Source organism: Gorilla gorilla, chromosome 20 (assembly GCF_029281585.2).
Source record: "Gorilla gorilla gorilla isolate KB3781 chromosome 20, NHGRI_mGorGor1-v2.1_pri, whole genome shotgun sequence".
In the NCBI taxonomy this organism is placed as follows: Eukaryota; Metazoa; Chordata; class Mammalia; order Primates; family Hominidae; genus Gorilla; species Gorilla gorilla.
In genome coordinates, this window is record NC_073244.2 from 69,422,420 (window position 1) to 69,448,951 (window position 26,532).

A 26,532-nucleotide genomic window follows, 5' to 3' on the forward strand; every position below is an offset into this window, starting at 1 on the left:
CAGGTGTACACCATCATGCCTTGCTCTTTTTTTTTTTTTTTTTTGTAGATATAACATCTTACTATATTGCCCAAGGTGGTCTCAAACTCCTGACCTCAGCAATTATTTTGTGTTGGCATCCCAAAGCACTGAGATTACATGTATGAGCTACCTCCCTAAAATAAGGAAAGTGAGCCAGAAGCTCTGGGCCCAGCCCATGATCTGAATCGGGGCGAATATCCCCGCCTCCTGACCTCAATTTTCCTAAGCTAGAAAGGACCTTTCGACCCTCCGACTTGTGCCCATAGTAAAGCGGCGGCCCTAAGACGACGCGGGGGTCCTTGTGGGCACTTACATGGAGTCGGCTGCGCTTGGTGAGTTCCCACACCCGATAGATGTGAGGAAAAAACTGCCTTACTCAGAAGGCACCACCCCTTGCGCCGGCCGCGGACTCTAGGCCAATGACGGCCCAGGACACGGGCGATTTCTGCGGGCCAGGGCGGCGGAGGTGGGACTTCCGCTTAGTCGCGTGACGTCATCTCCGTGAGCAGGATTGGCCCTGAAACAGTGTGGGGCCTGGACCGCTGGGTAGGCGTGTCCAGCGGCCTGAGCAGGGGAGGGTAATGAGGCTGTTACGCGCCTTCTCCGCATCTTGGCGGGAGCCTGACGCCCCGCTTATTCCCTAACGGGGTGTTCCACCGGCGCCTGCCGGGGCCTAGGCCTCCGCAGCCGCCTTCCGTCTCCTCAGCCCCGACGCTGCGCCCGCTTTGTGCGCATTTTTCTCTGGGGAAACTGAGGCTCCGAGTGCGAAAGTCAGCCGAGGTCGCCCCGCCCAGGACAGAGAAGGGCTGGGGGGTCGGCTGAGCCGCGGCATTCCCGGGCCCCGCTAGGGCTTCAGGGTCTCAGGATGGCAGCCTCGGCGCAGGTGAGTGGACGAGGTTTTGGCCTTGCTGCTGCTCTGCTATTTCTGGAGGCCTTGTGGGCAGGCAGAAGCCAAGACAGTCACAGGATGTTTCTTTGTCGCCGTCGTTTATTTAAGAGAAGCGGCCGTAGCTTGTCATTTCCTTTATCCGCAGTCCTGCAATAGTGTTGGCCTCCGACAGGTGCTCAGTCCTTGGTAGAAGGATGAATGATGCTTCCTTCATGGATCTCATCACACTTCCCTTAAATCCAGCCTCCTCTGTTGCCTGCCAGCCCCTACCCCATCCACCTGGCCAACCACCCCTGACCTTGTCTCTCCATTTTTCTCTTGTCCTTTGCTCTTCAGAGCCACCAACCTGACCGTGCAGTCTTCTTCCTTTTTCCAGGCTTTCTCTTTGCACTTCCCTTTGCCTTGAACACTGCCCCTATAACTTCGCAGGGTCTCCCTCTCATATCTTTCTGGCCTCTGTCCAGATGTCACCTATTTGGAGGTGGCTTTCTTGGCAATTCCGGCTAAAGTGGCGCCTTACGCACTTGCCCATTTTTGGCAATGTGTGGCATTTTTGTATAGAGAATCTGACGATATTAAAGAAGCTTGCCGTTTGAGTTGGTCTAGGATGTTATGTGAACAAAGAGAAACGAAATAATTGCAAAGAGTGACATCTGATCATAAAGAGTCCTTGCTGTGGGCTGATTGGCAGGCATTATTTAACCCTCAGCTCCTTTAATCCTGAACTCCTTAGAATTAGGTTCTCTTGTCATCACTGTTTTACACAAGAGCAGCTGGAGGCTCACATAGGTTCAATTACCTACCTTACATCACTGTAGCTCTTAAGTATCAGAAACTAACAACTGGTGTGTCTACCATCACAGCCTGTGTTTTTACCCTCTTCTTTGCCCGCAATGGTTAGGGAGGCCTGGGGGTGACACCTAAAGTAAACTTTGCAAGTTGAGCAGGCTTCCTTCTAGCAGGTGGTCTTGGACATGAGGAGTCATGGCATTTCATGCTGGCAGAACTGTGTGGACTAAAACAAAAATGGTTTATTGGTTGTTTAAGGAGTCCGCAGGGGACCCGTGTGGCTTCCACAGTGGTTTCCTGAGTGGTTTTCTCCTATACCAGCTGACACATGTCTTGGGACACAAGATTTTGTGGTCTTTTGCTAGATGTGCCTTCCTCCTTAGCCAGGACAGACATAGCCAGTCAGGGGCCCATGTTCTCATGGCTACAACCTGCTGTGTCCTCTGTGACTCTTGTTCCTTTCTCCTGAAGTATCCTGACCTCAGGGATACTTGTTGGTAGGACTCAAACAGGAAAAGGTAGTGATAGCTCGTTGTGGATTCTTCCTATGAGAATGGGCATCTGTGAGGCCCAGAAGTGTCCGAGGCAGTAGATGCAGGTCCAGGCCCTGCCACTTTTGAGGCAGGTGCCACCACCTCAGGTGACTCTTCTGTGAGGTAGGTGATTATGACTATGCTGCTCTGCCCATGTCCATGAAAATATTTCAAGTGGCTAACCCCAGCACAGTGGCATGTGTCTGTATATCCAGCTTGGGAGGCTAAGGCAGGAGGATCATGAGTTCAAGCCCAAACTGGGCAAAATATTGAGACCCTGTCTCAAAAAAAAAAAAAAAAAATCCTGAAAATATTTTCAGGGTGGCTCAAATGGATGTATTTCAATGTTTCCCATCCTCATTAACTGTGCATTAACTTTGCTAATGAAGGAGTGTCGGGTTGCATGATTAGAACATAGACCATAGGGCCCCAGGTTCAAATTCTGTCTTTTCTGATAAGATATGTGACTTTGGGTAGACTAGTGGAGGTCCTGGACCTCAAGTCTCTGAGTGTGACATGGAGATGATGATGGTGAACTCAGGAGCTGTGGCCCTTTGCCCCAGTGTTTCCTTTACAGCTTTTCTTCAGATCTTTTGACTATTCTTGGTGAAGTGGAAAACCCTGTTGTGTTGACCTGGACATCAGGGCTCAGATAAATGAAATGAGATTTCCAAGGTCACATAGCAGACTTGTGTTGATTTCAGGAATTTGGTTTTAAATCTCAGGAGTCTGACTCCTGAGCTGGGGACTTTTAGTCACTTTACCATGGCATGTAAAGCCATTAGCATGAGGCAGGCTCACAGGGAGGATCGGTAAGACTCAGGTGCTGTTCTTGTTATTGTTGCTGGTGTTGTTTTTGTTATTATTCTTTCCCATTCCTCTGATGTCTCAGAGCACTTACTGTCTGTGCCTCTCAGTCCACTTAGGATTGTCCTGACCTTATTTCTGTGTCAAGTGGCTTTCTGCATAGGAGGCTTCTCTCTCTTCACTGCTGTAATTTTTTTTTTTTTTTTTTTTTTTTTTTTTTTTTGAGACGGAGTCTCGCTCTGTCGCCCAGGCTGGAGTGCAGTGGCGCGATCTCGGCTCACTGCAAGCTCCGCCTCCTGGGTTCACGCCATTCTCCTGCCTCAGCCTCCCGAGTAGCTGGGACTACAGGCGCCCGCCACCACGCCCGGCTAATTTTTAGTATTTTTAGTAGAGACGGGGTTTCACCGTGTTAGCCAGGATGGTCTCGATCTCCTGACCTCGTGATCCACCCGCCTCGGCCTCCCAAAGTGCTGGGATTACAGGCGTGAGCCACCGCGCCCGGCCGTTTTTTTTTTTTTTTGAGACGAGTCTCGCTCAGTCGCCCAGGCTGGAGTACAGTGGTGCGATCTCGGCTCACTGCAAGCTCCGCCTCCTGGGTTCACGCCATTCTCCTGCCTCAGCCTCCCGAGTAGCTGGGACTACAGGCGCCTGCCACTACGCCCGGCTAATTTTTTTGTATTTTTAGCAGAGACGGGGTTTCACCATGTTAGCCAGGATGGTCTCAATCTCCTGACCTCGTGATCTGCCCTTCTTGGCCCCCCAAAGTGCTGGGATTACAGGCGTGAGCCACCGCGCCTGACCGACACTGCTGTAATTTATCCAAGGCAATGTCCACATTCCCCTCATGCCTGGCACAGATCATGGCCCTCTAGAGATGCTTGGTGATTTGATTCTTGGGTCACTGTGCATCTTTTGCAGTGCTGGAGTGACAAGTTCTAGTTGTATTCCACAGTTCCAAGGGAAACACTACTATCTCTGTTTAATTTTCCAGGTGTCTGTGACCTTTGAGGATGTGGCTGTGACATTCACCCAGGAGGAGTGGGGACAGTTGGATGCAGCCCAGAGAACCTTGTATCAGGAGGTGATGCTGGAGACCTGGGGACTTCTCATGTCTCTGGGTAAGGCCCCTTCTGGTCCTGTGCTCCCTTAGGATTGAGTTCTCCTACTCATGTTCCCCTCTCTCCTCCACAGCCTACTTGTTCTGAGGCTCCTGGCACCACACAGGGGTGTTCGCCATTTGCTCTGAGTGTAGCACTTGGGAGACCAGGGTCTGGTGTCCAGGAGTCCACTCCCATCTCCACTGCTTATGATCCCTGTGTTCCTGGGCAAGTTAAGGAATCCCTCTGTGCCTCAGTTTTTCTCATGAATAAAAAGGGCCAGGCCAGGCACAGTGGCTCATGTCTGTAATCCCAGCACTTTGGGAGGCCAACGCAGACAAATCAGGTGGTCAGGAGTTTGAGACAAGCCTGGGCAACATGGTGAAACCCCGTCTCTACTAAAAATACAAAAAATTAGCCGGGTGTGATGGCGGGTGCCTGTAATCCCAGCTACTCAGGAGGCTGAGGCAGGAGAATCACTTGAACCCAGGAGGTGGAAGTTGCAGTGAGCCGAGATCGCATCACTACACTCCAGCCCAGGCGACAGTGTGAGAGAGACTCCGTCTGAAAAAAAAAAAAAAAAAGGCCAATATAGTATTTATTTCATAGAGCTAGTGTGAGGGCAAATGGTTCAGTACAGTGTGTTGTGATAGGTGGTTGGGTGCAGGTTAGCAGTTGTGACCCCTGTTGCTGTCACTATTGTTACTGCTGTCTAAATCATTGTCCTTATAATCAGCAGTATCACACTTGGACTCAGCATTTTTTGGAACAACTTTGTATAGTTTTTTAGTTAAATTGGCCAGATGCTTTTGATGACTAGACTCAGGTGTACATTTCAGCTTGGCCATTCGCCATTTCCCAGATTTTGGCAAGTCACTTTATCTGCCTGAGCCTCGATCTCTTCATCTATAATGTGGTCCTGATTGCAGTACATTCTTAATGTGCATCCTGTGAAGAAATCCTAAAATAGAATTTTTCATGCAGGGACCATAAGAGTAGCAATGTAATGCTTTGCTTAGAATGTAGAAAAAAGCCTTAGGTCAGTGAAGAAACTTACCTTTCTCCTGAATGGAGACTCAGTATCTCAAATATGTTATTTCTTTTCTAAACTAATGACTAAATTTAATTGAGTGTTTATAAAATACAGTGCATTTAAATTGCTTGGCATATTCCCTAGGTTATAGTTACGTTGTATAAATATCAGTTATTGACATACTATTAGGAGTAAAGTTCTATGGCCGGGTGGCATATTGATTAAGGACTTGGATTTGAGAGCCACAGCAGGAAAGTCTCTCCAAGAAGTGACATTTGAGCTGAGACCCAAAGAGTGAGTTGATTAGAAGGAACAAGATAGAGGAGCAAGTAGTATTCCAAGTAGGCAGGCTGGCATGTGCAAAGGCCCTGAGGTAGTGAGGAGCATGATCCTGACAAAGCTGAAGGAAGGTATGATTCCCCTTTTTCACTGCACTGTCATTGAACCCAGTGCCAAGCACATAGCAAAAATGAGTGAACATTTGCTTAGAGATGACTGATGAATCCCACCCTGTGTTTTTGTGGGTCCTACTGCCTGTGCCATTAACTTCTCCATAGAGTACTTATGTCTTTTACCCCCTTATATTTTGAAAAGTTTTGGGCTATATGTGCAGATCAGCTCATACAGTCTTAACCCTGAAGGAAATATATTATCTCACCTAATAAGCTTAGTGGTAAGGCTGGCTCCTGGGTTGGTGGGTGTCAAGCCAGTTGTCTTTCTTTGCTCCCACTTTCTTTTTTCTTTTTTGGAGACAGGGTCTCACTCTGTAACCCACGCTGGAGTGCAGTGGTACGATCTCAGCTCACTGCAGCCTCACCTTCCAGGCTCAAGTGATCCTCCCACCTCAGTCTCCTAAGTAGCTGGGACCACAGGTGCATGACACCACACCCGGCTACTTTTTGTATTTTTAGTAGAGATGGGGTTTCACCATTTGCTCTAGCTGGTCTCAGTCTCCCAAAGCGTTGGGATTACAAGCGTGAGCCACTGTGCCCAGCCTCTTTGCTCCCTCTTCTTGGTAAGGTTTTTAGGCAGGTTCCCTCACAGAATTCCCAGGATGCTGCATGGCAGCAGGAGTGGCAGCCTCCCTCATTTAGCCCTTCCTGAAAGAGAAGGCTTTTTCTCTCTTTGGAGTGGCTGGTATAGGTCACCTGCCTACCTCAGAGTACAGTTGATCAGGGTTGCCATTTGCAAGATGATGGAGACCAGGGCTTTTCTACTGCCATGGGGACTAATTATAAAATCCCTTCAGAAAATTTGTCTTAACAGGGTTGAGATTTTTGTAGGATGGAGATTAAAAGTAATTGGTACTATCACACAGCCAGCACTACTGCTTACAGTCTTTGGGGCCCAATGAGGATGTTTTTTTTTTACTTTTTTTGAGACGGAGCTTCGCTCTTGTCGCCCAGGCTGGAGTGCGGTGGCATGATCTCGGTTCACTACAACCTCCGCCTCCCGGGTTCAGCCTCCCGAGTAGCTGGGACTACAGGTACCTGCCACGACACCTGGCTAACTTTTTGTATTTTTAGTAGAGATGGGGTTTCACCATGTTGGGCAGGCTGGTCTCGAACTCCTGACCTCAGGTGATCCACCTGCCTTGGCCTCCCAAAGTGCTGGGATTACAGGCATGACCCACTGTGCCCTGCCAGATGGTGTTTTTGTAGTTGTTTTATGGTCACGGTTCAACGTTTTCTTTGCTTGGCTGAGAATAGCTTCACTTCATGGTCTTCCCCATCCTGAAGTCCCAGATCAGATTGACAGGTTTCTTTCTTCTAACCTAACTCCCTGTGTCCTCTTTTGTTCTCCATGCACAGGCTGCCCTTTGTTCAAACCAGAGCTGATCTACCAGTTGGATCACAGACAGGAGCTATGGATGGTTACAAAAGACCTCTCCCAAAGCTCCTATCCAGGTAGGAGCCAACAGCTGGGAAGGTAGGGGTCATGGCAGCTTACACATGGAAAAGTGAACACTGCCTCTGAATTTTGTGGGCAATCTTCTTATTGTGGTCTCTCTGGGTGCTTGGGATCCATGGAGCCTCTTTTTTTCCCCCCCCCGCCCCCCAGACAGGGTTTCACTCTGTCACTCAGGCTGGAGTACAGGGATGTGATCATAGCTCACTGCAGCCTCAACCTCCTGGGCTCAAGGGATTCTCCCACCTCAGCCTCCCAGGTAGCTGAGACTACAGGCATGTGCACCATGCCTGGCTGAGTTTTTAAAATTTTTTATAGAGATGGTCTTGTTATGTTGCTGAGGCTGGTCTCAAACTCCTGGGCTCAAGCTCTCCTCCTGCCTCAGCGTTCGAAAATGCTGAGCCACCAAGCCTGGCCTCTTACATCTTAAATTTAAGTACTTCCAGGTTAGGTCCCAGGTGTATATATTTCACTAACCCATAATAAAAAATTATGGCTAACATGTATTTATTTCTTACTCAGTGCCTTGCTCTCTGCCGACCATAGTATATGTAGTGTTTCACTTCATCTTCACTATAGTCTTACAAGGCAGACTCTATTTTTGGCCCTTTTTGTTTGTTTGTTTGCGAGATGGAGCCTCCCACTGTTGCCCTGGCAGGAGTGCGATTGCGCAGTCTTGGCTCACTACAACCTCCATCTCCTGGGTTCAAGTGATTCTCCTGCCTCAGCCTCCTGAGTAGCTGGGATTACAGGCATACGCCACCACACCTGGCTAATTTTGTGTTTTTAGTAGAGACGAGGTTTCTCCATTTTGGTCAGGCTGGTCTCAAACTCCTGACCTTAGGTGATCCACCCGCCTCAGCCTCCCAAAGTGCTGGGATTACAGTCATGAGCCACCGTGCCCAGCATAATTTTCTCTTTCAAGATCTGCTCTAGGCTGGGCATGGTGACTCATGCCTATAATCCCAGCACTTTGGGAGGCTGAGGGTACTATTTCATCTCTTGTTCTCACTGAAATGCTGATCTTGTTTCTTCTTCTTCTTTTTTTCTTTGAGATGGAGTCTTGCTCTGTTGCCCAAGTTGAAGTGCAGTGGCACAATCTCGGCTCACTGCAACCTCTGTCTTTCGGGTTCAGGTGGTTCTCCTGCCTTAGCCTCCTGAGTACCTGGGATTACAGGCGTGCACCACCATGCCCAGCTAATTTTTGTATTTTTAGCACAGACGGGGTTTCACCATGTTGGCCAGGCTGGTCTCAAACTCCTGACCTCAGGTGATCTGCCTGCCTTGGCCTCCCAAAGTGCTGGGATTACAGGTATGAATCACTGTCCCTGGCCTTTGTTTTTTCTATAATGCCATCTCTAATAAGCCTTTTTGTGTATTGTATTCCTTCCAGGTGACAACACAAAACCCAAGACCACAGAGCCTACCTTTTCTCACCTGGCCTTGCCTGAGGAAGTCTTACTCCAGGAACGACTGACACAAGGAGCCTCAAAGAACTCCCAATTAGGGCAATCCAAGGATCAGGATGGGCCGTCTGAAATGCAAGTAGTCCACTTGAAAATAGGGATAGGCCCCCAGCGGGGGAAGCTGCTGGAGAAAATGAGTTCTGAACATGATGGTTTGGGGTCAGATGATGGTATATGTACAAAGATTACACAGAAACAAGTTTCAACAGAAGATGATCTCTATGAATGTGATTCACACGGACCAGTTACAGATGCCTTGATTTGCGAAGAGAAAAATTCCTATAAATGTGAGGAATGCGGGAAAGTGTTTAAAAAGAATTCCCTCCTTGTTCAGCATGAACGGATTCACACTCAGGTGAAGCCCTATGAATGCACAGAGTGTGGGAAAACCTTTAGCAAGAGCACTCATCTTCTTCAGCACCACATCATCCACACTGGGGAGAAGCCGTATAAGTGCATGGAGTGTGGGAAGGCTTTTAACCGCAGGTCACACCTCACACGGCACCAGCGGATTCACACCGGAGAGAAGCCTTATAAATGCAGTGAATGTGGAAAGGCCTTCACCCACCGCTCCACTTTTGTCTTGCATAACAGGAGCCACACTGGAGAAAAACCCTTTGTGTGCAAAGAGTGTGGCAAAGCCTTTCGAGATAGGCCAGGTTTCATTCGACACTACATCATCCACACGGGAGAGAAGCCCTACGAGTGCATTGAGTGTGGGAAGGCCTTCAACCGCCGGTCATACCTCACGTGGCACCAACAGATTCACACTGGAGTGAAACCCTTTGAATGCAACGAGTGTGGAAAAGCTTTTTGCGAGAGTGCAGACCTCATTCAACACTACATTATCCACACTGGGGAGAAGCCCTATAAGTGCATGGAGTGTGGGAAGGCCTTCAACCGTAGGTCACACCTCAAGCAGCATCAACGGATTCATACTGGGGAGAAGCCTTATGAATGCAGTGAATGTGAAAAGGCCTTTACCCACTACTCCACTTTTGTCTTGCATAAAAGGACCCACACGGGAGAAAAACCCTATGAATGCAAAGAATGTGGAAAAGCCTTTAGTGATAGAGCAGACCTCATTCGACACTTCAGCATCCACACTGGAGAGAAACCCTATGAGTGTGTGGAGTGTGGAAAGGCCTTCAACCGCAGCTCACACCTTACGAGGCACCAACAGATTCACACTGGAGAGAAACCCTATGAATGCATCCAGTGTGGGAAAGCCTTTTGCCGGAGCGCAAACCTTATTCGACACTCCATCATTCACACTGGAGAGAAGCCGTATGAATGCAGTGAGTGTGGAAAGGCTTTTAATCGCGGCTCATCCCTCACACATCATCAAAGGATTCATACTGAGAGAAACCCTACCATTGTAACAGATGTGGGAAGACCTTTTATGACTGCACAGACGTCAGTCAACATCCAGGAACTTTTATTAGGGAAAGAGTTTTTGAATATCACCACTGAAGAAAATCTGTGGTGAAAGGGAGCATCTTACCATCTGGCCATTCACACTGAAGAGAAACTTCATAAGCATCCTCTCTTTGAGAAAACGTGTAATAGATTATCATTTGTCATCTAAACAATCGTGTTAGAAATTGAACCAGCCTGGAGTCTTATTCTCCATCTGAGAATTCACCCATGAGAGAGACCCAGTGGTTGCTATGCACTTAGGAAAACTTTCAGCCACATCTTTCTTCTTAGTTTACAGTGAAATATTATCTCAGGGATATTTAAACAAAGGAAGAGGAAATATAGGGAAGATAAAGAAAACACAGCTTCTTTGAGACTTGTCTGACAAGCCTATGGCAATTTGTCATCCCTTTGTTATTTTATTTGGGAGAGGGAAATGTTTCAGAAACAAAAGATCTCATCCCCTTTATTTTTCTTGTGTATACATTCACTGCTGCCCAGTGTCAGAACAGTTATACAAACGAGGGCTTGAAAACATTTTGTGAAAGCTTGCTTAGTCCTGCAACGTTCTCCACTCTCGAGGTGCAGGAGCATACATCTTTATAAAAAATATGGAGGCTTGAGTTACGAAACACTTTTATAAGGAGATAAGGATGTACGTATGTTTGGACACATTGTCCACTTCAGATGCTTGTTTAAAAAATGTTTCACCATGTGTCTTTAGCCAATACACATACTTTTTCTTGATGTGGATTTACTTTTTTTTTTTTTTTTTTAAGTTTTCCTGGGATAGGGATGATAGTGTAATTGTTCATGCACACAGTAATCCTGGGAATCTTAGTTTTTTCCTATGATTGTGGTTTCTCAGCTTCTTTACCTCTCCTTTGAGTTAGGTCCACCTCAGTTTTCTAAAGGTCAAATTAAGGCCCCCCAAAAATACAGTATGTAGCTGAATTCCTTTGAAAGATCATGATAAACTCAGAAGAACAAACATAGAAGGAATGTCATTTTTAATCTTTTTAAAGAGTGTGTGAAAATTCACTTTAACTGGAATTTTAACAGGCAAGCCGGCATGCATATATGTAGGGATGTGTGACTTTCACAGTTGTCACCATGGACTTAGTCTTGATTGAAATGCTACACATTTAGAGCGTTTTGTAATTCCTTTTTAATATTTTTAAGACTAGATTTTGAGCCATGTGATAGTTTTACCTCAAATATATTGTACAGAAGTAAAAATAATCATGTATTCACTTTGAACTCCTCAAAGCCTTATTTATTTATTTACTTATTTACTTACTTGGTTTAGGAGCAGAGGTTTAATAGGCAAAAGAAAGAGAAAAGAGACTAGCTCTCCTCTGAGAAGAGAGGGGTGTCCGAGTGGGACTTCCCTCCTCAGAGCCTTTTTTTTTTTTTTTTTTTTTTTTTTTTTTTTTTTTTGAGACAGAGTTTTGCTCTTGTTGCTCAGGCTGGAGTGCAGTGGCACAATCTTGGCTCACTGCAACCTCTGCCTCCCGGGTTCAAGCGATTCTTCTTCTTCAGCCTCCCAAGTAGCTGGGATTACAGGCATGCGCCACCACGCCCAGCTAATTTTGTATTTTTAATAGAGATGGGGTTTCTGCATGTTGGTCAGGCTGATCTCGAACTCCTGACAGGTGATCCGCCCGCCTCGGCCTCCCAAAGTTCTGGGATTACAGGTGTGAGCCACTGCACCCAGCGCTCAGAGCCTTTTAGTGAACACTTGTATAGTTTTCTATTGTAGTTGTAGGCAAAGCCATTTTGTATTGTATTAATTCATGTCATTATTTTGAAGACATCTCTTGGTCCTTTTTTTTTTTAAATTGAGATGGAGTCTCGCCCTGTTGCCCAGGCTGGAGTGCAGTGGTGAGATCTCGGCTCACTGCAGCTGCCTCCGCCTTCCGGGTTCAAGTGATTTTCCTGCCTCAGCCTCCCAAGTAGCTGGGGCTACAGGTTTGTGCCACCACACCCAGCTAATTTTTGTATTTTTAGTAGAGATGGGGTTTCACCATGTTGGCCAGGATGGTCTCCATCTCTTAACCTTGTGATCTGCCTGGCTCAACCTTCCAAAGTGTTGGGATTACAGGCATGGGCCACTGCACCCAGCCCTCCTTGTCCTTTTTATGTCATGTCTAAGAACTCCTCACCAGGTTTTCTATCGTATTTCCTCCTGCAAATTTTATCTTCTACATTGGATCTGATTCACGTTAAGTTAATTTTTGTATTAACAGTATGAACTTTAGTTTCTTTTGTTGTTGCCCATGAATTTTTTTAAGCTCCATTTATTGAAAAGACTATTCTGCCTCTATTGAATTGCTTTTACACCTTAGCAAAAAATTATTTAAGTATATTCATGTTGGTCTATTTCTTGGTTCTCTATGTTATTCCATTGGTCTTTGAGCCTAAACCTATGCCAATACCACTCTATTTTGATTACTATTGCTATCTACTAAATTTTAAAATAGGGTAAACTTATTCCTCACTCTTTATTCTTTTTAAAAATTGATTTGGGGCCAGGCATGGTGGCTCACGCCTGTCATCCCAACACTTTCGGAGGCCAAGGTGGGCAGATTACGTGAGGTCAGGAGTTCAAGACCTGCCTGGCCAATATGGTGAAAACTCGTCTCTATTTAAAAAAATACAAAACCTAGCCAGGCAAGGTGGCAGGCGCCTGTAGTCCCAGCTACTCGGGAGGCTGAGGCAGAAGAATTGTTTGAACCCGGGAGGTGGAAGTTGCAGTGAGCTGAGATGGTGCCACTACACTCCAGCCTGGGTGACAGAGTGAGACCCTGTCTCAAAAAATAAATAATAAAAATAAAAAATAAAAATTGATTTGGCTTTCATATCAATTGTTTCCTTTGGCTTTGCATATACATTTTATTGCATGTTTGTCTCTATGAAATATGTTGCTGGGATTTTGATATAAATTGCCTTAAATCTAAAGATCGTTTTGGTGGGAATTGACATCTTGTTGAGTCTTACAGTTCATGAATATGGTACGTCCCTCTGTTTATTGAGGTCCTCGTTGATTTATTTCATAAGAGTTTTGTAATTTTCAGCTTATAGATTATGGACATATTTTAAAAATCTAGACAGTTTCTTAGAGGGCCATTATATGTTGTATTGAGTTTTAAATTTCAGTTTGCACCTGATACTTGCAATTATAGAGAAATATATAAATTAGAATTTTTATATGTATTCTGTGACTGCTGAAGTCAGTAGTTCCAGCAACATTTTTTGATAGCTTTCTTAGGATTTTCTTCAAAAATATTAATGTTATTAGCAAACATCAAACATCTTATTTCTACTTTTTTTTTTTTTTTTTTTTGACACTCTTGCTCTGTCACCTAAGCTGGAGTACAGTGGTGCGATCTTGGCTCACTGCAACCTCTGCCTCTCGGGTTCAAGGAATTTTTACCCTCAGCCTCTCGAGTAGCTGGGATTACCGGCACACTCCACTATGCCCAGCTAATATTTGTGTATTCTGTAGGGATGAGGTTTCACCATGTTGCCAGATGGGTCTCAAACTCCTGAGCTCAAGTAAGCCTCCTGCCTCAGCCTCCCAAAGTGCTGGAATTACAGGCATGAGCCACTGCTCCTGGCCCAAACATCTTATTTCACCTACCCAATCTATATTACTTTTATTTCCTTTTCTTGTGTTTATTGCACTAGCTAGAACTTCCAGTGTGATGTTGAATAGAAATGGTGAAAGAGGACATACTTGCCTTTTTCTTGATGTTTGGGAGAAAGCATTCAGTGTAGATCGTTAAATATAATACCTGTAGACTCTTATGTACATGTTCTTTAGAAAGTTTCCCTTCTGAGTTGCTGAGGGCTTTTATTGTGAATGGACATGTAATTTGCCAAATGCTTTTCCCCCTTCAATTGATATGATCATGTAATTTTTCTTCTTTAGCCTGTTATGATGGATGGCTTTAACTGATTTTAGAATGTTTTGTTGTTTTTTTGAGACCAAGTCTCACTCTTTCGCCAAGGCTGGAGTGCAGCAGTGGTGCAATCTCAGCTCACTGCAACCTCCGCCTCCCAGGTTCAAGCAATTCTCTTGCCTCAGCCTCCCAAGTAGCTGGGACTACAGGTGTGCACCACCATGCCCAGCTAATTTTTGTATTTTTAGTAGAGATGGGGTTTCACCATGTTGGCCAGGCTAGTCTCGAACTCCCAACCTCAAGGGATCCGCCCACCTCGGCCTCCCAAAGTACTGGAATTACAGGCATGAGCTACCATGCCTGGCCGCTTTTTGAATGTAGGCCAGCCTTGCAATCCTGGAATAAACCCCATCAGGTCATGGAATATGATTTTTTTTTTTTTTTGAGACGAAGTCTCTGTCACCCAGGCTGGAGTACAATGGCACGATCTCGGCTCACTGCAACCTCCACTTCCCAGGTTCAAGCGATTCTTCTGCTTCAGCCTCCCAAATAGCTTGGACTACTGTCATGTGCCACCATGCCTGGCTAATTGGAATATGATTTCTTTTAATTACAACATTCCATTTGCTAGTATTTTATTGAGAAATTTTGTATCTGAAATCATGAGTATTCCATCTGGCCAAATATGTGGCTGGAATTTCCCCAAAAGTGGCAGAGGGGTTCCCAGAAGGGACTGTTTCAAAAAGTCCTGAGATAGGACCTGTTGGGATTCCAAAGAAAGGAGCGTAAAACACCAGGGTAATCAGTTCAAATCATTGTTCGGAGGAACTTTCATACGGGGTTGGGGGGGCTGCAGTGTGTCCTTGTGTTGGACAGCAAACAAAAAAAAAAAGCTCTACTTGTGTACGTCTGCAATGAGAAGTTTGAGTTATGGAGAGTATATGAGGGCTTAAGGAATTTGGCTCAGATCCAGGGCCAGTTTCTACATGTTTAGCAACATGTTTGATCTCTCAGTGTTTCGGGCAACAACCTGTCAGTGCCTGGGCATTCCAATCCCTAGCTTACATTTAAGCCTGCAGGGGAAGACATGCACTTGGTCCAGGGTCACAGAGCTGTCAAGGCACCTTGCACTTCTAGGCCAGGACACAGAAAGGGGAGTTGGGGACCACTACAATGAGCAATGTTGGTCAGTAGTTTTGTTTGTTTTCACTTTATCTGATTTTGGTGTTTGACTAATACTGGCCTCCCAAAATCAACTGGGTTTTCCTCCAGTGCCACCCCCTTTTTATTTGCATGACATTTTGTAGAATTGGTGTTGTTTCTTTAAGTATTCGGTAGAATCTTTTGGTGAAACCATTTAAGTCTGGAGGTTTCTCTTGTGGAAGATTTGAATTATGTAGTCATTCAACTTAATAGGTACTCAAAGTATTTCATATTGGGTGGGTTTTGATAGATTATTATTTTTGAGGAATTGTTCCATTTCATCTAAGTTTTGTAACTTAAATTTATGGAGTTATTTATTTGAAGTATTCCCTTATTATTCCCTTCATGACAGAAGGTTCTATAGTTGTATCCTTTGTTTTATTCATAATAGTGGTTATGTGTGTCTTCTTTATCTTTGTTAATCTTCTTAGATGTTTATAAATTTTATTGACTATTTCAAAGAACCAGCTTTCTGTGTCATTGATTTTCTATGTGTTCTGACTTTGATTTCTATTCTGATCATTGTTATTTTCTTTTTCTACTTGTTTTGGTTGTATATTGCTGTTTGTAGTTTCTTGAGGTGGGAGCTTAGATTATCATTAGAGACTTTATTCTAACATAAGCATTTAGTTTTATAAGCTAAACTCAGCACTGTTTGAGCTCCATCTTACATTTTCCTATATTGTAATTATATTTTCATTCAGCTTAACTATTTCTCGATTCCATTTAAGAAATTATCTGTGACACATGGGTTATTTAGAAGTGTGCTCTTTTGGCCGAGTGTGGTGGCTCACGCCTGTAACCCCAGCACTTTGGGAGGCTGAGGCGGACAGATCATGAGGTCAAGAGATGGAGACCATCCTGGCCAACATGGTGAAACCCCATCTCTACTAAAAATACAAAAATTAGCTGGCGTGGTGGCGGGCTCCTGTAATCCCAGCTACTCGGAAGGCTGAGGCAGAAGAATCGCTTGAACTCGGGAGGCGGAGGGTGCAGTGAGCTGAGATCGCACCACTGCAGTCCAGCCTGGCGGCAGGGCAAGACTCTGTCTCAAAAAAAAAAAAAGAAAAAGAAAAGTGTGCTCTTTCATTTCCAAGTATTTAAAATGCTCCTGTTATCATGTTGTTATTTTTAGTTTCACATTTGGCCTGAGCACAAGCTCGTTTAATTTCAAAACATTTATATTTGTTGAAGTTTGTTTTGGGGCCATAAACAAAAAGCCCATGAACAACATGCTTGTGGAGTATTCCGTAGGTACTTGTAAAAAGGATGTATATTCTGGTGTTGTTTGGTAAAATATTCTGTGTTTATGGATCCTGTTGATTAATGATGTTATTCAGACTTTCTATATTTTCCTCATTTTTTGTCTAATATTTTGCTAAAAGAAGGATGTTAAAGTCCCCAACAGTAATTGTGGAATTTTTTATTTCTTCTTTCAGTTCTATCACTTTTTGCTTCATATATTTGAATGTTCTCTTGTTTGGTGTATATGCATTTATGATTGTTATATCTTCTTCATGTATTGTCCCTCTTATCATTATGAAACTTTCCTCTTTGTCCATGTTCATTTTCTGAGCTCTGAAGTATACTTTCTCTTACACTAATACAAGGTATAATTGCTGCATTTTTAAAAGTTAATGTTTGCATGGCTTATCTTTGTCCATTTCTTTTATTTTCAACCTGCCTACATCATTATATTTGAAGTAAATTTTATGTAGACAACATATAGTTGGGTCCTGCTCTTTTTCTTTTTCACTTTGAAAATCTCTCTTAGTTGGTATATTAAACCATTTATCTTTAAAGTGGCTATTGATATGTTGCACTAAATGTGTCATTTTTTTCCTTTGCTTTTCCTTTTTTTTTTTTTCCCCCCCTTGAGACAGAGTCTTGCTCTGTTGCCCAGGCTCCAGTACAGTGGCATGATCTCGGCTCACTGCAACCTCCACTTCCTGGGTTCAAGCAATTCTCCTACCTCAGCCTCCTGAGTAGCTGGGATTACAGGCATGTGCCACCACGCCTGGCTAATTTTTGTATTTTTTTAGTAGAGATGGGGTTTCGCCATGTTGGCCAGGCAGATCTCGAACTCCTGACCTCAGGTAATCTACCCACCTCGGCCTCCCAAAGTGCTAGATTTACAGGCGTGAGCCACCATGCCTGGCCTCTTTTTCCTTTTTTTTTCTTTTTTTGTTTCTGCGTTGGTTTGGTTTTTGGCATATTTTATTTTCTTGCCTTTTTTTTGGATACCTGTACAATTTTAAGAATTCAGTTTTGGTTTGTCTGTAGTGTTTTTTAAATTTTTAAATTTTATTTTAACAGCAAGCTCTAACATAGTGCTTTTTTTAGTGTATTTCTTGGTATAATTATTTTAGTGGTTACTTAATGTATTAAAATGTATTTATGTAACTTAATCACAATCTGCTGGTTGTCAACATTATAGCAATTTGAGTGATTTGTAGAAATGTTACTTTTATGAGGTCCCTTTATACTCACTATTCTTTTTTTTTTTTTTTTTTTTTTTTGAGACGGAGTCTCGCTCTCTGTCGCCAGGCTGGAGTGCAGTGGTGCAGTCTCGGCTCACTGCAACCTCCACCTCCCAGATTCAAGCGATTCTCCTGCCTCAGCCTTTCAGTAACTGGGACTACAGGCGCTTGCCACCATGCCTAGCTAATTTTTGTATTTTTAATAGAAATGGGGTTTCATCACGTTGGCCTGATCTCCTGACCTCGTGATCCACCCACCTCGACCTCCCAAAGTGCTGGGATTACAGGCGTGAGCCACTGCGCCCGGCCCCATTATTCTTTTAATACAATTGTCTTGAGCATTTACTCTCCATGTGCTGAGCACCATATTGAATGATGTTATAATTTCTGCTTCTGTTGTCAAACCTATTTATTTAAAATCTCTAGTCCTATGTCATAATGTCAAACTTTGTTGAAAGGATAAGAATAGTCTCTTTGCCTGTATTTCTTACCCTTTCCATTGTTCTTCTATCTTGAAGCCTCCTTCTACCATTTTCTTTGCATGTGGAGAACTTCCTGTAGCCATTTTTTTTAGAATAAGTCTACCTGTGACAAATATTCTTTGTTTTCTTTTATCTGAGAATATCTTTATTTCTTAATTCTTGAAGGAAATTTTTGTGTGGTATAGGATTCATGGTTGACAAGTCTTTTCTTTTGGAAAACTTGAAAAACATTGCAGCACTTCCCTGTGGCCTCTGGTTTTAAATGAGAAATCTGCTTCCATTTGAACTGTTGTTCTTCTTTACTAATGTGTCATTTCTCTCTAACTGCTTTTAAAATGTTTGTCTTTAGTTTTCAGAAATGTGATTATGATGTGTCCTAGTGTGGAATTTTTTTATGTTTATCCTGTTTCGTGATTGTTCAGTTTTTCAAGTCTTTAGCTGTATGACTTCTGCCAAATTTGGGAAGTGTTTGGCCTTTATTTCTTCAAATATTTTTATTCCCACTCCCTTCCCCCTTTTTGCAACTCAGAAAACCTGAGTGAGGTCTTTATTTTAATTGTTCCAAATGTTAGGTCTCTATTTTAATTGTTTCAAATGTTAGGTCTCTATTTTAACTGTTCCAAATGTCCTTGAAGCGCTCTTCTTTTAAGTTTTGTGACCTTGATCTGTCTTTGGAGAGGGCTGCAGGGAGTGGAGTGCTAACAACTCTCACTACTTACCTTGAGATGACGCTATCCTGGAAGTGAAAGTATAATGCCAACTAGCATTGCCTTGGACTGCCTCTTTCTGCCTTGCTACTGGCTAGGGGTGGGAGTTTGGCTCTCCTGCTGTGGAAAGGGAAGGAGCATGTAGACTTTTTTAATCAGGTTGCTTAAAAGTGGGACAAAGGGGAGGTGGGGCTTTTAAACTGGCAACAATCAAATGTCACATATCAAAAATGGAGTCAGAGGCCAGGCACGGTGGCTCACGCCTGTAATCCCAGCACTTTGGGAGGCCGAGCAGGGAGGATTGCCTCAGGCCAGGAGTTCAAGACAAGCTTGGCCAACATAGTGAAACCATGTGTCTACTAAAAATACAAAAAATTAGCTGGTCATGGTGGCGCATGCCTGTAATTCCAGCTACTCAGGAGGCTGAAGCACAAGAATCGCTTGAACCCTGGAGGCGGAGGTTGCAGAGAGCCGAAAATGTGCCACTGCACTCCAGCCGGGGCAACAGAGTGAGACTCTGTCTAAAAAAAAAAAAAAAAAAAAAAAACCCATAAAACAAAAATGGAATCAGACTGTCATACTTTTGGTTGGCTGAAAAATAGGAAAAAAAACAAACCCAGCCTTATTTATAGATGGATTATCTTGATGTTTGGAGTAAGCTACAAATAGATTGATACATCACATCCTGCCTTGAGTGGCTGTGATGTGGCCAGGGATGTAGAGAAATCCTCTCCATGGCCTGAAGCTGGACCAGTACAAGTGGGCGTTACCTTTGTGCTGGGAGAAGTGCCCTGAGGTAAAGATAGATGTGTGCTTTTGTGGGAAATGGCTTGTCTCGTTGTTCAGAAGTGCTGCAGATCAGTGACAAGTATATATAGAACAAGGGCATGAAATTACTGGAGTGGGCAAAGTGAGTGGATATTTATGTCCCACGTCAGTGCCTATAAAAAGAAACCCACTGCAGAAGAGGGGAGGGGAACCTAGTAGTTAAGGTTAACCAGGCTCAGTCCTCAGCCATCCCAGTCCTTGCAGTCTAGGGATATAAAATATAGTCACCAAGGTGTTAGGGGATGGAGGGTTTTTTTGGTTTGTTATTGTTTTTTGTTTGTTTGTTTGTTTTGAGACGGAGTCTCACTCTGTCACCAGGCTGGAGTGCAGTGGCACGATCTCAGCTCACTACAACCTCCACCTCCCGAGTTCAAGCAATTCTCCTGCCTCAGCCTCCTGAGTAGCTGGGATTATAGGCGCTTGTGACCATGCCCAGCTAATTTTTGTATTTTTAGTAGAGACGGGGTTTCACCATGTTGGCCAGGATGGTCTCGATCTCTTGACCTCATGATCCACCCACCTCAGCCTCCCAAAATGCTGGGATTACAGGCGTGAGCCACTGCAGCCAGCCAGGAATGGAGGTTTTAAAAGGGCCCAACAACATGGCATCCTGCTGACCACAACTAAAATAGCTCCTTTCCTTACCTACTATTTACAAAGACCAACACTAAGACAGTATATGGTGTAATCCCTACAAGAGAACAGCCTGCCCCTTGGTGACATGTTTACGTCAGACCTTTTTCCTCCCAGACAGTACATTGATTCTTATTTAATGGCATTGCTGTTTTTTCTGGATATGACATTAACTTCCCTGCCAACAGAGCCTTTGCTGAAACCATTATAAGAGAGTGTATTGACTTCTTCATATATCAACACTGGCTGGTCATTACCTTGAAGATCCAATCACAATGTAGACACAAATGGATTAGGGTTTGTAGCTAACGCTGTTGATGTCTTGTTCTGTACAACCCATCTTCCTACAAGTCTTATCAAATGACCTCTGGGAGGATGTCAGCCTGCTCACTAATAAAATTTTTGTTTTGTTTTGTTTTTTGAGACAGAGTCTCGCTCTGTCCCCCAGGCTGTAGGGTAGAAGTGCAGTGGTGTGATCTCGGCTCACTGCAGCCTTCGCCTCCTGGGTTCAAGTGATTCTCATGCCTCAGCCTTCTTAGTAGCCGAGATTACAGGTGTCCACCACCACACCCGGCTAATTTTTGTATTTTTGGTAGAGACAGGGTTTCACTATGTTGGCCAGGCTGGTCTCGAACCCTTGACCTCAATTGATCCACCCTCTTCAGCCTGCCAAAGTGCTGGGATTACAGGTGTGAGCCACTGTGCCTGGCCACTAATAAAGTTTTATTGCGCCCCCTCTTCCGTCTCACTGCCTCATTTTCATTCCTGTGCATCCTGAGTTCATATCTCAGATAAACTCCCTGTACTCCAGTAATCATCTCACAGTTTACTGCCATAGAATATCAAAAGTAAGAAGTTCTGTTTTCACATTCTTTCTATTAATGAACACCCAATTTTCACATTCTTTCCTCTCTCACTTCTGTAGATTGTTACTTCATACTCATTTTCTGAAATGTCTTCCTCTTTTTGCCCCATTCTGTGGGACTCAACCATGCAAACCTCTAAACCTAGATTGAACATTAGTCCAACATTTTCTGAGCTGACCCAGGCTGTTTGGAAGTTCTGGGAAAAACCTTAACTCCCATTTCCACCACCCCACAGACCTCTTCCCATCCCTCAGTGAACTAAAATCTCTGGAGGATCCAGTTTCTCAGATGCCCAGTATTTTTCTGGCCTTGTCATTGCCATTTTTGGGGGAAACCATTTATCCACACCAATTAAAGGAATGTCAGATGAAGTTTTCTGTTAGTCTTCCTAAATTGTGGCAGCCAGTGTCTCCCCATGAGTTGCGTGCAAACCCCCACATGGCTCTGTACAACTTTCTCTTTGCAAAATTAATATTTTTAGTATATAAAATGATATGCCAGATGTATGGTTGTCTTTCCTAAATCTATACAGCCATCCCTATGTTTTCACTTACTCTAAAGGAAGTTCAAATTTTGCATTGTTTTCTTGCATGTTTTCTTTATATATCATTCCCTTTTTTTTTTTTTTTGGACAGGTCTAGGGGAATATCTAAGTTGTAGTCTTGAATTATCTCTAAGTTTAAATATTCTTCTATTAATTTTTTTGCCTTTTTTTCTTTTTGTGGAGAATGAGGTCTTGTTATGTTGCCCAGGCAGGTCTTGAACTCCTAGGCTCATTCTATCCTCCTGCCTCTGCCCTCCTAAGTGCTAGGATTGCAAGCATGAGCCATCATGTTCAGTCTTATTAATTTTTCTTAAAAAAGATAATGAAGTAAACTTTGCATTCAGTAATCTCCTGTTAAGAATATTTTTGGTGAATTTTGATGAATACATGGTTTTGTGATGACAAACCACCATTAAAGCTGTGAAATATTTCCATCACAAGAAAATATTCCTTGATATAGTCAAACTGTCTTCCAAACTCCAGCTATAAGGCCCACTCATTTAGGTTTTTCTCTTTTTGCCTTTTTTAGAATGTGAAGTGAATGGAATCATATAATATGTGGTTTTCAGATATTTTCACTTGGCATATGATTTTGGGATTTATTCATTTTATTTCATATTGTTTCTTATATAGAGTAGTTTATTTTGTGGATATGCTACAATTTGTTCATCTGTTCACCTGTTCGTGAACAATTTTCCAAGTTTTTGGCTATCGTGAATAGGACGTTCATGAATATTTGCTACAGATATTTGGATGGAAACATTTTAACTTGTCTTTTGTAAATAACTAAGAGTAGAATTGGTATATCATATGGTATGTTTATATTTACCTATATAGGAAGCTGTCAAGTTGTTTTCCAAAATGACTGTATCATTTTGCATTCTCATCAAAAATGTATGAGAGTTCCAGTGCTGCATCTTTGTCATCACTTGGTATTTATTGTCACTTTGAAACATTTTACTAATTTCAGCAGGTGTGTTGCAGTATCTTATTTGGGTTTTAAGTTGCATTGCTAAAATGACTCATGATATTGAATATCTTTTCATGTATTCATTGTTGATTTGTATATCTTTAGTTATTTGTCCAAATCTTTTTTTTTTTTTTTTTTTTGAGACAGAATCTTGCTCTATCTCCCAGGCTAGAGTGCAATGGTGCAATCTTAGCTCACTGAAACCTCTGTCTCCCAAGTTCAACTGATTCTCATGCCTCAGCCTCCTGAGTAGCTCGGATTACAGGCACGCACCACCACGCCCGGCTAATTTTTGTATTTTTAGTAAAGACGGGTTTTCGCCATATTGGCCAGGCTGGTCTCGAGCTCCTGACCTCAGGTGATCTGCCTGCCTCAGCCTCCCCAAGTGTTGGGATTACAGGCATGCGCCACCACGCCCAGCTGGTCCCAATCTTTTGTCAATTTTTAATTGCTTTTTTCTTCTTAACATGAAATTGCATAACTTTGCTTTAATTTTCTCCTTTTTAAATATTCTATATTATTGTCATTTCTCAGTTATATGTTTTGCAAATAGTTTTTTTTTTCAGTCTTTGACTTGCCTTTTAATTTTCTTAGCAGTGTTTTTGGAAGAGTAGATGTCTTAAATTCTGATGTAATAAAAATATTTTGTCTTTATGTTTTTTTGTGTGTCCTGTCTATCTAACTATCTAATTAGACTTTGCCTACTGCAATGTTGCAAAGCTTTGACTTATGTTTTCTTCTAGGCATTTTATATTTTCAGATCTTTTATGTGGTCTGAGACCCTTTTTTTTTTTTTTTTTTTACGGAATCTCGCTCTGCCACACAGACTGGAGCGCAAAATGACGCAATCTTGGCTCACTGCAACCTCTGCCTCCCAGGTTCAAGCGATTCTGGTACCTCAGCCTCCTAAGTAGCTGGGACTACAGGCACATGCCACTATGCCCAGCTAATTTTCGTATTTTTAGTAGAGATGGGGTTTTGTCTTATTGGTCAGGCTGGTCTCCAACTCCTGACCTCAAGGTGATCCACCCGCCTCGGCCTCCCAAAGTGCTGGGATTACAGGCGTGAGCCACTGAGCCCGGCCTGAGTTAACATTTATATATGATCTGAGGTAAGGGTTTCACATTAAATTAAACGTGTTTTATAACCCAACAAATCACTCTGGGGACATAACCATTAGGAATGAGGGCTTTCTTACACCAAAATACATGTACACAAAGATTTATAACAATTTCACAATAATCAACAACTATAAATAATTCAAATGACAGTCATCTGTAAGATATTTAAGTAAATTGTGAAACAGTCATAAAGTGGAAGAAAACACACAGATTAAAACTGTTACTTTTGTCCAACAAGATGAATGAATTTTCCAGGAAGGAATACTTGAGTTGGGGCTTGTGGAAGCCCCAACCTGTTTGTAGTTTGGGGTTGCCATCTGCCTCACAGAGCAAAGTGAAGGGTTTGGATTTGGGGAACACAAAATTGTGTTCTCCTGTGAAAAACCTTTCTGTAATATAGTTGGCCATGGTATTTGCCAGGAATGAAAGGTCAGGGTTGGAGACCTCATGAGTCTGGGTTTTCATTTGAGGTTAAGAGAAAAGGTAGTGATTATAATCAGAAAATCTAGAGTGGGGGTAATTACCTCCAGAACTCACTACTGTTAGCCTGGGTTTTATGGTAGTTATGGAAGTGGATTAACTACTAATGATAAAAAATATAGTCTCCTCCAACTCAGAAAATCTCGAGTGGCAGTGGCATGCCAAACACACAGTAGCAAATACAGTAGAATTTTATTGATATGTTTTTAACCAGACAAACCTCATAAATGGTGATTTTTTAAAAAAACAGAATAATGTTCACATTTTTGCAGCATTAACTGAGAGAAGGCAAATTTGTGCCTGAGAGGGAGGAAATGTTCTCTTCATTTGCAGGTCTAGGAATTACATGGGAAACACATGTAGGTAGTCTTCAAGCTATAAATTTAAGATTTGTTTACTTAATCTATAGGTTTATACATGTATGAGAAATGGGAAAAAAAGAATAAATGTAATACATTAAAACCAATACAGTGAATCTCCACACCCTCCAATGAAAATATGGAACAAAATCTCAGCATGCCCAGCATGAGTCTGCCAGATTGCAAATTCCATCCTACGCTTCAGAGGATGCTATTATCAAGATTTCTTCATAGTTTGACATTTTAAATATGTGTCAATAATGATAGCTATTATATTATGGCCTGATTTTGAAATTTATATTAATGGAATCATGCTTGTAGAGATGTTTTTTCATATTACCGGGATATATTTTTCTGTTATTTTTAAAGATGTTTGAAATGAATGTATATCTTTCTAATTATCATCCTTTGTTGATAACATGTACATTAAATGGGATTGCTTTAAAATTCATTGAATCTCATGAGAATATGTAGAAATGACATTAGTTTTGGTACATTGTAAAGCAAAACTTCAGGTTGAATATCCTATGATAATTTAAAACCACAAAATTATACTATTAATAATAGAGCTTGAGCACTTTAAGGGACCATAGAGACTCCTTTAATGTAATGGTGAGAATACTGAGGTACAGAGAAGTCAGGTGACTAGCCGAAGCCCATACTCTAAGATAAAGGCCGATCCCATCTATTTTTCCTAACTTGTCAGAATACTGTAAATTATACTGCTTTTAAAAGACCTATGAAATTGGCGTTGGAGATGCCATCTTGCAAATAAAATATTCTCAAATTTTGATTATCTTTGTTTTCTTTATGCACAGGTTACTTAGCGTTTTGTGACTTGATATGCAACCACAGCTTTAAAAATTTCCAGTTATCTTCTATTTTTGATCTGTACCGATTGAATTATTTTATTTCATTTTATACAAGTTTAAAGAGATTTTTAATGGTCCTAGCTATTCTCAGTTTTGTTTGTACTCTGTTTGTGCTAAAACGTGCTGCAATTGGTGTCTGTTATGTTATATGGATTTATCAGGCCAAATGTGTTCATCATAGTATGTGAATCCAACAGAACTGTACCAATGTTATGCCTGCGTTTTTGATATTATTACTGAGATAACGAATATCAAAGCAGACTGGTTTGTTTAGAGATTTAACCCTTTATTCTCATTATACTAAAATTGTTTTATGTAATTTGAATTCATGTTTAAAATTGTAAAGTATGTTTTCCTGCTGATATTTTCTCCCTTATTTCTATTTGTCAGATACAAATGTGCATTTGTGTGTGTGTTTGTGTTTAATAATTACAGGTATGTATTTTCTAGACCTCGATTTAATATATTTCTATGACATTATACCTTAGATGTGTAAGCTATGAACTAATTATTACTGGATATTTTTAACTCATCAAAAATTACTGCCTACTTATTCAATAATTTATTCCACGTTCTTTTCTTGTGATAGCTAATATATTTGGGCTTAAATGCATTTTCTTATTTTGTGCTTATCTTTTCTTCAGTTTTGTTTCTTGTGCTTTCTTTTAAAAACATGTATAGATTATTAATATTCTTAATTTTCCTTTTAGTTTGGAATGTATACACTCATTTTGTTAGTCTTTAAGCTGAAAATTATAACACATGTATTTAACACATCAGGGTATAGAGTTATTAATACCTTTACCCTCCTCTTGGATAATATAAGGCATGTTATCATGTAGTGGTATTGAGGCATCGTAATTCTATTGTTCCATTCAACAAGGGGATATTGTTCATGTTTTATACAGATAATGAATAATCGTATTGATCCGCAGATGCATTCCTTATATCACGCAGATCTTTCACCTGGAATCACTTTTTTTTTTGGCCTTGAATATAACTTTTTGGGTTACCTTTTTCACTAAAATTTTCATTTTTTACCTCATATGGTCTTATTTTATACTCCTTCTTGAAAAACACTATTGTTGTGAATAGAAATCTAGGTTTGCACTTATTTCTT

The 26,532-nt window shown here is 42.2% G+C and overlaps 1 protein-coding gene across 2 annotated transcripts; it reads left to right on the top strand.

The window, feature by feature from the left end:
* Positions 1–494: 494 nt before the first annotated feature.
* On the top strand, positions 495–25,333 carry ZNF543 (zinc finger protein 543). 2 transcript variants are annotated; one of them, XM_055370760.2, is made up of 4 exons: positions 495–904; positions 4,031–4,157; positions 6,981–7,076; positions 8,471–25,333. In XM_055370760.2, the coding sequence occupies exons 1-4, from the start codon at positions 887–889 to the stop codon at positions 10,030–10,032; spliced, it is 1,803 nt and encodes a 600-aa protein (XP_055226735.1). In that variant the 5' UTR covers positions 495–886; the 3' UTR covers positions 10,033–25,333. The 2 variants fall into 2 exon arrangements, with proteins under 2 accessions (XP_055226735.1, XP_018871176.1); XM_019015631.3 differs by lacking the exons at positions 495–904; positions 4,031–4,157 and having other exon boundaries at positions 6,980–7,098.
* Positions 25,334–26,532: the final 1,199 nt, after the last annotated feature.